Consider the following 13747-nt stretch of genomic DNA (forward strand, 5'->3'; position numbering starts at 1 on the left):
GTTTATTGTCCTAGGAAGGTTTCCCCACCATCTCCATATCTTCAAACCTTACAAACAAAAAGATGTAGAATACTTTATATCATCATGCCAATATATACGGCTTCATACAAATCACAGAGATACCATGTTTAAGAGTTTCCCAAGGCAATATATTAAAAGGACTTCATTTCTAAACTCTGGACAGAAATGAATGTTTTATGAACTGCTGAGAGACAAACTTCCCCAGAGGGCATCACTCTGTACCGTCTTTGTTACTGGAAGACAAAGAGGCATGAAGTGTCTAGTGGGGAAGCACAAGTTCATAATCATGCTCCGGGATGCAGTGCGAAGGCCTGGTGATGCATGCCATCCTGAGGAGGGCATATTCTGTTTCTGATCCTTCTTTAAACGATTTCACTCTCTTTGTGGTGGAGTCAATGTTCTCATAGCCGTTGTCATTGGAACTCACGGAGGGCTTGTGATGAGAGCGGGGACTAATGACTGTGTAGCACACTTCTTCGGAACCACTGACATCCTCATTTTCCTGCCAAGCACAAAGAAGAAAGAAATCAAGGATCCAGCCATCCATCAAATTTGAACTCAATCCCTCACCCCTCCTCCTTTCTTCTCTGAAGATCTTGCACTTCAGGTGTCCCAAGACCGTGCTGCAGGCCCTGATGTCTTAGAGACCTCATTGAGCAATGCATGTTATGCTCTGAGTTGCTACTCACTCTGCTTTCACTTCACCTCATACAATAAAAGAAAAAGGAAGCACAATGCTATCCCTCAGAAGACCTACAGAAAAGCAGTGGTATCCTTTACGTCTCACATGTTGAAATAGAATATATGCAACAATCAACACTCAGCAGGTAATCAATCAAGTTATGTAACTATAAATATCTGTAAGATAAAATACAATTAATAAAATTTAGATTTTTAAATAAACTTTCAATTGCATAGACTATGAAATAAAAATGTAAAAATTAAGATACTACATAATAAAGTTAATAAAATGCTTGCGATGTAGAATTAAAAGGAATAAACTTTTTTAGGAGCCTGTTGCTATCCACCATGTTCGTAAATATGAATGTTAATTCATGGACATAAAGATTAGAAACAAATGGATAGTTAAAAAGAATGGATGTTTTATGGTGGTCAGATTATATATGTGTATTTATTTGATTAACTTATTTTTGATATATTAGTTTTAAAAATTAAAATAAGGCTTCAGTAGAATTATAACCAGAAATTTCTAATCATCTAAATCAAAGCATTTAAAATTTTTTAAATTTATTTTTGTTTCTGCATTAAAATTATCAAGAATATTATTTAAAATTTGAAAGACATGATCAATGCATTTAGAAATTTCAAGTAAAGGCAGACCTACAAACATGCTTATATAAAGGCATCTGGATTTTGACATTTATCAGACAAAGGTAATGTTTTTATTACCTGATTAGAGGTGGATAAAACTTCATTACCTAGAGGATAAAAAATAAAAAGAAACCAACCTAAGAATTTTGGACCATCACACTTTGGGGTTGGGGGCGGTTAAAAGGGTAGAATGCAATGGTAAACTGTAAAGCCACCTGACGTTGAGCCTTATCATTATAGAGCTTTTCAAGGCTCTAGGACAAGATCACGAAAGAACATATGCTCTGAAGCAGCATCCATACTATGTTTCTGTGTAAATGATACACAACAAAGCTGCTGAAGAACAGTGGAATTTGGAATTGGGTAACACAATTTTGCCCACAAACATGTTATGAAAACAGAGTATGGCAAGTATGAAGGAAGAATGATTATAGTTATAAATGTAAGATATAACTTCTATAAAAGTATCACAGGAAAATCATATTTTTTAAGATGAATAATCATTATAGAGATAGGTACTGAAATAAGAGTAAGTTCTTCAGATTAAATACAGACCATTACAAAAAGAATGCGGAATGTAGACACTGACCTGGGATCCAATTGCTCCTGGAGTACATAAGCAGAGAATATGATACATTCATTCCTTTAAAGTTGTGATTCAATAAATAAGGCATAGTTCTAATAAGTAGACATTGATTTTTAAATGTTATTTTCACAACCAGAATCTAAAGTTGTAGTATTTTTTAATTTTAAGAAGATTTTCCATATGAAGAAACAAAAATTTAAAGAATGTAAGTAACTTGCCTCAAAGGGCCTGTCACAGGGAGTGCCATATATATGACAAAGAACTTTGGTAAAATCCACAGCGCAGAAATAACAGACACTGGCACTTTAAAGATGTGGTGGAGTCGGTAGATCTGGCTCTCAGCTCCTCCCAGAACCAAATTGGAAATACAACTAAATTGGGGAACAATCACCCTGAATTACTACCTAAAAACTATCTGAAGAGGAGACTTATTTATTTATTTATTTTTTAAAATATATTTTTATTGGTTTCAGAGAGGAAGGGAGAAAAAGAGATAGAAACATCAATGATGAGAGAGAGTCATTGATTGGCTGCCTCCTGTACACGCCACACTGGGGATTGAGCCTGTAACGCAGGCATGTGCCCTGACCTGGAATCGAACCATGACCTCCTGGTTCATAGGTTGATGCTCAACCACTGACTGGGCTGAGAAGGAGACTTTTAAACAAGGACTGACGGAAGAAGCCACCTCGAGGATGGTAGGAAGGGTGGAGATGTGACAGGGGCTGGCCCTGCTCCCACAAGCAGTGGCTGAGGTTATGGAGGGATATCTCAGCAGCAAGAGGTTCCCCTGAGAGGCATGAAGGCTAAACACCAAGCCAGGCTACCCAGCCCAGAGCGCCAGAGCTGGGAACAGGTGCCCATATAGCATCCAGCTGTAAAAGGTGGCAGGGTTTCTGTATGCCAAGGAGCGGTGCAGCCCATTTGAGACAAGGGCACCCCCTTAAAGGGCCAACTCACAAAATTTTGTTTGCAGCCACTCACCGTGGACTCAGGTGACTCATGTCTGTCACCCGAGGAGAATCTGGGGCTGTGGCTTTGGGGAACTTGTGGGGGAACAGCCACCAGGATCCCTGTACTGAGTCATCCTCCAATACCGCAGCAGCCATCTTTCTGGGGCAGAGAGGTCCTCTCTGAGCGGTATCAGCCTGGGGAAAAGCAATTAACCCACCCTCTGGAATCCTGCTCCCCACAGAGCAAATATTAACCCTGCTGAGGAGTCAGTGGCACCAGCTGGGACATAGCAGTCTGGGAAGACTCAGGGGGTGTCAGTGTCCAGCTGTGGGATTAGGTCATTCCCTCCAATTTCCCCTGAACCTGACTGGTGCTTCCCTTTCATGGGGATCTGATAGAAACACCCTCCCAACTCCAGAGGCCCCACCCACCTGACTACTAGGGGCCCTGCTCTGCCAAGGTCAGGGAAAAATCCGAGACAGACTCAGATGTGTTTTTATGGAAGGGGACTCCTCTTCCAAACAATAACATCCCTCCATTCCTCCATCCCATTTCTCCATGTTCAGTCATTAATAGCTCTCAACATTAAAGGCAAGTTCTAGTATGTACATACACTTTCATTTTTTACTGTAGCTTTTATTTCCTTTTTGTAAAATTTTCATTTCCATTTTATGTGTTTTTTTAAAGTGTTTATAGATTAAACAGTACATTAGACATGCACTGTATACAAGAAAGGTTAAAACAGGGAGCCATTTGGGGGTCTGGAAGGATTAATTCAAATTTACATTATTTCTAATGGGAAAAAATGATTCTGTTTTTTAACAAATTGCTTCTTAAACAGCTTTCTGGAATGAATTAAGTTCAAGAACCGAGGTTGCACTGTAGAACAATCAACTGAATAACCAATCAAAGACTAGTTGAACAGAAGTCTTATAACCAAGGATCTACAGAGGAAGCCACGTCATGAGTGGTAGGAAGGGTGGAGGTGTGAAAGGGCTGGCCTTGCTCCCATGGGTGGTGGCTGGGATCCCAGAGAGATATCTCAGCTGCAAAGGTTCCCCTGGTAGTTTTTAAACAGGTTGCTCAGGGCCTGTCACAGGGAGTGCCAGACATTGACCTGCACCGGAGTCCCTCTCCAAAGGCCCCAGAATAGACAGAACCAGTGCTAAGGAGCTTAGTAAGAACTTAAACAGCATGAAGAGGACATAAAAGGACCCCAAAAAGAACCAGTCAGAAATGAAGAACACAATATCTGAAATAAAGAATACACAGGAAGGAATAAACAGTAGGGTGGATGAAGCCAAAGATTGAACCAGCAATTTGGAAGACAAGGTAGCAGAAAACACTCAATTAGAGTAGCAAAAATTTAATTTAAAGAAATGAGGATGGTGTAAGGGACCTTTGGGACAACATCAAGCATAACAACATCCAAATCATATGGGTACCATAGGAGAAGAGAGAATGCAGACTGGTGGAAATGCAGACTTGTAACTGAACAACCAAGGGGTCCAGACTGCCTGTCACTACTTCAGCCAATTAAGCAGAGACAGGGTTGAATCATATATGAGCGTTTATTCCAATAATGCCAGCAGTATGGGAGAGAAGCAGGTCATCCACAAAAATCTGCTCTGCCTCTCCCCATAAGCCAGCTGCTTATATTGGGTAGAAGGACAAAGATTATGTGGAAAAGTAAGAATTACAGGCATGAAAAAGTAGGCACGGAATTATCATCATGTGGGCTTGGGGAGGAGGGTTGCAGGAGGATAGGCACCTCTGTGCACCCCGGGACCAGATTACAGGCAATAGGGGCTGGGATTGTAAAGAGCAGATGCCTCCTGAACTAGATTGTTTCAGCCATGAAGATGTAACTCTTTCCATAATGATAGGCAATTCTCAGAAGGAGGATGTTAGCTCCCATGTCCCAGGGTGTACAACTCTCATTGAGTTTAGGATGTGCTTTTTCTAACCAGAACAGAACCGCCATGGTTAATATTTCTTATAATTGCCACTGGTCCCCAATATTCTATTTCTGCCCCCAACAGACTTGTACAGCCACTGTGGAAAGCAGTATAGAGTTTTCTCATAAAATTAAAAATGGAACTGTCATAACCCAGTTATCCCACTGATGTGAAAGAATATATGCACCCATATGTTCATTAAAACATTATTTTCGATGGCCAAAATTTGGAAGCAGCCCAGTTGCCCATCTACACTAATAAAAGAGAAAGATGCAAATTGACCATACCTTCACGACGTCCACCAGCCAATCAGGAGTGAATATACAAATTAACCCAACAAAGATGGCGGGTTAATTTGCATACGCAAGCACCGAGTGGCCAGGGGCAGGCGTTTCACACTGCCCCAGCCGCTCCAGGCCTCTGGGCATTGTGGGAAGGCAGAAAGGTGGCTCCAGGACGGAGCGAAGGCTGTGCCGTCAGCCAGGGGAAGAAAGGCCCATTCTTGCATGAATCTTCATGCATCAGGCCTCTAGTCAGTAGATAAAAGGATAAAAAAGCTGTGGTACAGGTCTAGCCGATTTGGCTCAGTGGATAGAGCATTGGCCTGTGGACTGAGGTTCCTGGTTCAATTCCGCTCAAAGGCACATGCCTGGGTTGTGGGCTCAGTACCCAGTAGGGGGCATGCAAGAGGCAGCTGATCAAATGATTCTCTCTCATCATTGATGTTTCTATCTCTCTCTCCCTCGCCCTACCTCTCTGAAATCAATAAAAATCCTATCCTATATAATAAAAGGGTAATATGCAAATCAACCGAATGGCAGAACAACCGGTTGCTATGACATGCACTGACCACCAAGGGCCAGATGCTCAATGCAGGAGCTGCCCCCTGGTGGTCAGTGCACTCCTACAGGGAGTGCCGCTCAGCCAGAAGCCACCTGAGGGCTGGCTAGCACAGCAGAGGTGGGAGCTGCGGTGGCGGGATCCTCTCCCGCCTCCACAGCAGCGCTAAGGATGTCCAACTGCAGTTTAGGCCTGCTCCCTAAGCTGTCAATCGGACATTCCCCGAGGGCTCCCAGACTGCGAAAGGGCAGAGGCTGGGCTGAGGGACTCCCCCACCCCCACCCCCCAAGTGCACAAATGTTGTGCACTGGGCCTCTAGTATATGTATATATTTTTTAAAAAGCCGTGGTACATTCACATAATGGAATAGTAATCCACTGTAAAAAAGGAAATCTTACATTTTGCAATTGCATGGGTAAAACTGGAGTGTATTATGCTAAGTGAAATAAGCCAATCAGAGAAAGACAAATACAATATGGTTTCACTTATATGTGGAACCTAAGGAAAAAATAAACTAACAAAATAGAAACAAACTCATAGAGCCCAGCTGGAGTGGCTCAGTTGGTTAAGTGTTGTCCTGTTGGACCAAAGGGTTGCCAGTTCAATTCTCCGCACATACCTGGGTTGCAGGCTTGATCTCTGTAGGAGACAGGCCTCTGTGATCCATCTTCAGCATGGTCAACTTTTAGAAAACAAACAGCATGTGGCCAGTGGGTTACTGAATTTCCCCAGGGTACTGGGGGGAGAGGGTATAAGAACAAAGAACTGTGCATGTGACCAGGAGCACATTTTCCAGGACCATCCGCCTAGACAAAGGGAGGTGGGGACAACTACAAAAGGCCTCAGCCCATTTTTAAAAATAACCCAATAGGAGACAATAAGACCGAGGTGACTCGGGGAAGAGACTGTTAACTCCATAGTACTCAGCCAGTGATGACCCAGAGGGACTCTCACACCATAAGGTTAAATTGCCTGTGATTGCTGCTCTGTGTGTGCCTGCCCGCAGACAGCCGCTCTCAAGAACGTATTAAAGGTCTGGTTTTGCCATCCTTCATGTCTCCGAGTCCCTCATTTGAATTCAGACAGATGAGAATTTCTCACAATCTCCAATTGGGGAGGATATGGAAGGCAACGGGTCAATGTTTCTCTCATATCAATGTTTCTCTATCTTTCTCCCTTCCTCACTCTAAGTATGTCCTTGGGTGAGGATTTAAAAATGTTTTTTACAAAGGAACAGACTCATAGGTGCAGAGAACAAACTGCCCGTTATCAGAGAGGAAGGGGTTGGGTGAAAAAGGTAAAGGGACTAAGAAAAAAAGTGAGAGGCAAGATGGCTACAGACTAGCTGGATGCTCTTGTTATATTGTAAATCAGAAGATGCCTTAATCAATAAGCCAAATTTATTTGGAGTCCTGTTTCGCTAGCACTAGAGGACCCAGAGGAAATCTTGCTTCTCAAATTCTGGGCCCAATATGGTGGAAGTCTCCCTTATTTATGCGTTTTTCAGCTCTTTGTCTCCCAAATTTGGAATGAGACTTCTGGACCTTCTGAGAAAAAGTCCTATGTGCTGGGACTGGGCTGTGAGACCACATCTCAAGGCCTGGACTGGCGCCAGCACTGACAACACTGTCTGGGGCATAGCTTATGGCCTCTCTGGAATGGGGACTAGTCTTATTTTCCCTATTATTTAAGCAAGCAAGCATTTACAGAAGCCAGAATAGCAGGGTTAAATTTTAAACAGCAGTTTTTACCCAAGATGGAGGTTACTATGCTTCACTGTGTCACCTTGCTCCCAGCCAGGGCACAGATCTACAGTGAAACTACAGCACAATCAATTGGAAAAACCAAGTGAAGTGCAGCTGACCAGAAGTATTGTATCCAGGGAGCACAGAAGGAGCCACATGGAGACTTACAGGAGGACTGTAGTTGTGGAAAGGGAGGACCCACCTCCATGCCAGCATGTGTGGCTGCTGAGAGGCAGAAGGGATATCATGGCTGCAAAGCTCCTTCCCTCTGGGGATGTGAGGTCTCAACCCCACACAGGAGTCCCACACCCAGAGCAGCAGAGATGGGAAGGGCCTGCATAGTACTGGGCACAGGGAACCGGGGCTCTGTCTGCCTGGGAGCCTTGGTCTGCGCCTTCCCAGGGGAGGAGTTCTTGTGTCAGTGGCCCAGCCTGAGAACTTGGCTCCCGGACTGATGCTGGAGGGGCTTCACTGCCATGACTCCATCTGGAAGAGGAGTCTGCGGGCTGCACCCAGCAGTGGCTTTGAGGGATCCTCTACTTTTTTTAAAAATTTCTTTATTGATTAAGGTATTACATATGTGTCCTTATTCCCCCATTACCCCCCACCTCCCATTAATGCCCCCACCCCCCTGTTGTCTGTGTCCATTGATAGGCTTATATGCATGCATATAAGTCCTTTGGTTGATCTCTCCTCCTTAACCCCACTGTCCCCTACCTTCCCTGAGGTTTGACGTTCTGAATGATGTTTCTCTGTCTCTGGATCTATTTTTGTTCATCAGTTTATGTTGTTCATTATATTCCACAAATGAGTGATATTTATCTTTCTCTGCCTGGCTTATTTCACTTAGCATAATGCTCTCCATCTCCATCCATGTTGTTGCAAATGGTAAGCACTCCTTCTTTTTTTCCGCAGCATAGCATTCCATTGATGTACCACAGGTTTTTAATCCACTCATCTGCTGATGGGCACTTAGGCTGTTTCCAAATCTTAGCTATGGTGAATTGTGCTGCTATGAACATAGGGGTGCATATATCCTTTCTGATTGGTGTTTCTAGTTTCTTGGGATATATTCCTAGAAGTGGGATCACTAGGTCAAATGGGAGTTCCATTTTTAGTTTTTTGAGGAAACTGCATACTGTTCTCCACAGTGGCTGCACCAGTCTGCATTCCCACCAGCAGTGCACAGGGTTCCTTTTTCTCCGCATCCTCGCCAGCACTTGTCATTTGTTGACTTGTTGATAATAGCCATTCTGACAGGTGTGAGATGGTACCTCATTGTTTTGATTTGCATCTCTCTGATGATTAGTGACTTTGAGCAGGTTTTCATATGTCTCTTGGCCTTCCCTCTGTCTTCTTTCGAAAAGTGTCTATTTAGATAAGTTGCCCATTTGTTGATTGGGTTGTTTATCTTCTTTTTGTTAAGCTGCATGAGTTCCCTGTAAATATTGGAGATTAAACCCTTATCGTTGATATCATTGGCAAATATGTTCTCCCATGCAGTGGGCTTTCTTGTTGTTTTATTGATGGTTTCCTTTGCTGTGCAAAAGCTTTTTATTTTGATGTGGTCCCATTTGTTTATTTTCTCTTTAGTTTCCATTGCCCTAGGAGCAGTATCAGTGAAGAAATTGCTTTGGCATATGTCAGAGATTTTTCTGCCTATGGATTCCTCTAGTATTTTTATGGTTTCCCATTGTATGTTTAAGTCCTTGATCCATTTTGAGTTTATTTTTGTGTATGGTGTAAGTTGGTGGTCTAGTTTCATTTTTGTGCATGTATCTGTCCAATTTTCCCAACACTATTTATTGAAGAGACTATCTTGACTCCATTGTATGTTCATGCCTCCTTGGTCAAATATTAATTGAGCGTAGTGATTTGGGTCGATTTGTGGGTTCTCTATTCTATTCCATTGGTCTATATGTCTGTTCTTGTGCCAATACCAGGCAGTTTTGAGAACAGTGGCTTTGTAATACAGCTTGATATCTGGTATTGAGATCCCACCTACTTTGTTCTTCTTTCTCAGGATTGTTGCAGCTATTCGGGGTCTTTTTTTATTCCAGATAAATTTTTGGAACGTTCGTTCTAGGTCAGTGAAATATGCCGTTGGTATTTTAATGGGAAGTGCATTGAATCTATAGATTGCTTTGGGTAGTATGGACATTTTGATGATGTTGATTCTACCAATCCATGAACACGGTATGTTCTTCAATCTGCTTATGTCTTCCTCTGTCTCTCTTTTCAGTGTCTTGTAGTTTTCCTCCTATAGGTCTTTTACCTCCTTAGTTAAGTTTATTCCTAGGTATCTTAATTTTTTTGGTGCGATGGTAAATGGGATTGCTTTTTTAGTCTCTCTTTCTGTAAGTTCATTATTGGTGTATAGAAATGCCATAGATTTCTTGACATTAATTTTGTATCCTGCTACATTGCCGAATTCATTTATTAAGTCTAATAATTTTTTGATGGAGTCTTTAGGGTTTTCTATGTACAGTATCATGTCATCTGCAAATAAGGACAGTTTTACTTCTTCTTTTCCAATTTGGATGCCTTTTATTTCTTCTTCTTGTCTGATTGCAATGGCTAGTACTTTCAGCACTATGTTGAACAGGAGTGGTGAGAGTGGGCATCCCTGTCTTGTTCCTGTTCTTAGGGGAAATGGTTTTAGTTTTTGCCTATTGAGTATGACGTTGGCTTTGGGTTTGTCATATATGGCTTTTATTATGTTGAGGTATGATGCTTATATTCCCACCTTGCTGAGAATTTTTATCAAGAAAGGGTGTTGGATTTTGTCAAATGCCTTTTCTGCATCAATTGATATGACTATGTGAATTTTATCTCTCAATTTGTTTATGTGATGTATCACATTTATTGATTTGCGGATATTGTACCATCCTTGCATCCTTGGGATAAATCCTACTTGATCATGGTGTATGATCTTTCTGAGGTACTGCTGGATCCGATTTACTAGAATTTTGTTGAGGATTTTGGCATCTATGTTCATGAGGGATATTGGTCTGTAATTCTCTTTCATTGTGTTATCTTTATCTGGTTTTGGTATTAGGGTGATGCTGGCTTCATAGAAGGAGCTTGGAAGTGTTCCTTCCTCTTGAATTTTCTGGAATAGTCTGAGGAGGATAGGTTTTAGTTCTTCCTTGAATGTTTGGTAAAACTCCTGGCCCCGGGCTTTTGTTTGCTGGAAGCTTTTTGATGACTGCTTCAATTTCTTCCATAGTTATCAGCCTATTGAGATTTTTAGTATCTTCCTGAGTAAGTTTTGGAAGGTTGTATTTTTCTAGGAATGTGTCCATTTCCTCCAGGTTGCCTAGTTTGTTGGAGTAGAGTTGTTCATAGTATTTTTTTAACAATCCTTTGTATTTCTGTGGGGTCTGTTGTTATTTCTCCTCTTTCATTTCTGATTTTGTTTATTTGGGTCCTCTCTCTTTGCTTCTTGGTGAGCCTGGCTAGAGGTTCATCAATCTTGTTTATCCTTTCAAAGAATCAGCTCTTGGTTTCATTGATCTTTTTTTTTTTTTTTTTTTTTTTTTTTTGGTCTCTATGTCATTTATTTCTGCTCTGATCTTTATTATCTCCTTCCTTCTGCTCACTCTGGGCTTTTCTTGTTGCTCTCTTTCTAATTCTTTAAGTTGTAGAGTTAGATGACTTACTACCATTTTTTCTAGTTTTTTGAGGTAGGCCTGTAGAGCTATAAACTTCCCTCTCAGGACTGCTTTCATGCATCCCATAGTATTTGCATTGCTGTGTTTTTATTGTCATTGGTCTCCAGGATGTTTTTAATTTCTTCTTTGATCTCAATGGTAACCCAATCATTATTTAATAGCATGCTATTTAGCTTCCAAGTGTTTGAATTTTTTGGAATGTTTTTATTGTAGTTTATTTCTAATATTATGCCATTGTGGTCTGAGAAAATGCTTGGTATGATTTCAATCTTTTTTAATTTGGGGAGACTTTGCTTTTGACCCAATATGTGGTCTATTTTTGAAAATGTCCCATATGCACTTGAGAAGAATGTATATTCCGTGGCTTTGGGGTGAAATGTTCTGAAGATGTCAATTAGGTCCATCTGATCTAGTGAGTCATTTAGAATTGCTGTTTCTTTGCTGAATTTTTGTCCAGAGGATTTATCCAGTGATGTCAGTGGTGTATTAAAGTCCCCTACTATGATTGTATTGTTGTCGATCTCTCCCTTGATATCTTCCAGAAGGTTTTTTTTATGTATTTGGGTGCTCCTGCATTGGGTGCATATATGTTTATCAGGCTTATATCCTCTTGTTGTATCAATCCCTTTAGTATTATGAAGTGGCCTTCCTTATCTCTTGTTATGGTCTTTACTTTGTCAGAAATAAGTACTGCTACCCCAGCTTTTTTTTCATTTCCATTTGCCTGAAAGATGTTTTTTTATCCCTTCACTTTCAGAGTGTATGAGTCCCTTTTTCTGAGGTTGGTCTTTTGTAGACAGCATATATATGGGTCGTGTTTTTTTTATCCATTCAGCCACTCGATGTCTTTTGATTCGAGCATTTAGTCCATTTATGTTTAAAGTTATTATTGAAAGGAACTTATTTGTAGCCATTTTTATTTTTTGTGTCTGTGTTCCTTCTTACCTTTTAATTTCTTCTTTTCACACCAGTCCCGTTAGCATTTCTTGCATTGCTGGCTTGGTAATGATAAACTCCCTTAGCATTTTTTTTTTTTTTTGTCTCTGAAGCTCCTTATTTCCCCTTCAATTTTGAATGATAACCTTGCTGGATAGAGTATTCTTGGATTCAGTCCCTTGGTTTGCATCACTTTGTAAATTTCCTTCCATTCTTTTCTGACCTGATGTGTTTCTGTTGAGAAATCATTTGATAATGTAATGGGAGCTCCCTTGTATGTAACTTTCTGTCTCTCTCTTGCAGCCTTTAAGATTCTCTCTTTGTCCTGAATATTTGCCATCATAATTATGATGTGTCTTGGTGTGGGTTTTTTCGGGTTCATCCTGTTTGGGACTCTCTGTGCTTGTGTGACTTTTTCTTTGCCACATCAGGGAAGTTATCCGACATTATTTCTTCAAATAGTTCTTCCAACCCTTGTTCCTCTTCCTGTTGTTCTGGCACCCCTGTTATTCGTATGTTGCTTCGTTTCATGTTGTCCCATAGCTTCCTTAGGCTCTCCTCCTGTCTTTTAATTTTTTTCTCCAGTTGCAATTCAGTTTGGCTGTGTTTTGCTTCCCTGTCTTCTAGTTCACTAATTCGGTCCTCCACTTCTCCTAGTCTACTGTTGAAACTTTCCATGGTGTTTTTTATTGCAGCTATATCACTCTTCATTTCTTCTTGATTCTTACATAAATTGTTGATTTTTTTCTTCCATCCGGTTTATGAACTCTACGACCCTTATTCTGAATTCATTTTCTGACATATTGCATGCCTCTGTTTCACTTATCTGCTCTTCTGGTGATTCCTCCTTTTCTTTCCTTTGGGGGTATCTTTGTCTACCCATTTTTGGTCTCACCAACTGATCTAGATGTCGAGCTGTGCAGGGGCTGCTCCTTGGGTGACAGTGGCTTCTCTGGCTGCAGTTGCTCCTCGGGTGGTTACGATAGCAGCTGCTTCTCAGTTGGCAGCGGCTCCTCTGGTGGGGTGCTGTTTGCAGCAGTGGTGCCTCCTCTGGCTGATGGGGGAGCCTGCTTGTATAGCTGCTGTTCCTTGGATGGGGGTGGGCTGATTATGAGGTTGCTGCTCCTCAGATGGGGACGGGTTGCTCATGTCCGCTGCTCCTTGTATGGGGGCCAGCTGCTCACGTGGCTGCTGCTCCTCGGATAGGGGCGGACTGCTTGTGTGGCTGCTGTTCTTTAGATGGGGGCTGGCTGCGTGCTGCTGCTGCTCCTCAGATGGGATGTGATGCCACCGCTCCTTGGACAGGGGCAGGTTGCTTGCAGGTCTGCTGCTCCTTGTACGGGTGTGGGTTGCTCGTGCAGCTGCTTCTCCTCGGATGGGGGGCAGTCTGCTCATGCAACTGCTGCTCCTCAGATGGGGGGAGGCTGCTCGTGCGTCTGTTGCTCCTCAGAAGGGGGTGGGCTGCTCACACAGGTGCTGCTCCTTGGATGGGGGCAGGTGGCTCACACAACTGCTGCTCCTCGGATGGGGGCAGGTAGTTCATACAGCTGCTGCTCCTTGGAAAGGGATGGTCTACTCACACAGCTGCTGCTCCTTGGAAGGTGGCTGGCTGCTCATGCGGCACAGCTGCTGCTCTTTGGACAGGTGCAGGGTGTGGGCTGTGAGCAGCTGCTGCTCCTCAGTGGGGGGACGGCTGTGTGG

The 13747-nt window shown here is 42.3% G+C and overlaps 1 protein-coding gene across 1 annotated transcript in view; it reads right to left on the reverse strand.

Moving 5' to 3' along the window:
- Positions 1-280: 280 nt before the first annotated feature.
- The window catches only part of GCSAML (germinal center associated signaling and motility like), a gene marked incomplete at both ends in the record, with an annotated part of 43079 nt that continues 29612 nt past the window's right edge, over positions 281-13747 (reverse strand). The window contains 2 exons of the mRNA XM_080672806.1: positions 281-523; positions 1432-1460. Of these exons, the coding sequence (XP_080528932.1) occupies positions 281-523; positions 1432-1460 (272 nt within the window). The remainder of the gene's footprint in view (positions 524-1431; positions 1461-13747) is intronic.

This window comes from Plecotus auritus (genome assembly GCF_963455305.1).
Source record: "Plecotus auritus genome assembly, chromosome: 6".
Taxonomy (NCBI): domain Eukaryota; kingdom Metazoa; phylum Chordata; class Mammalia; order Chiroptera; family Vespertilionidae; genus Plecotus; species Plecotus auritus.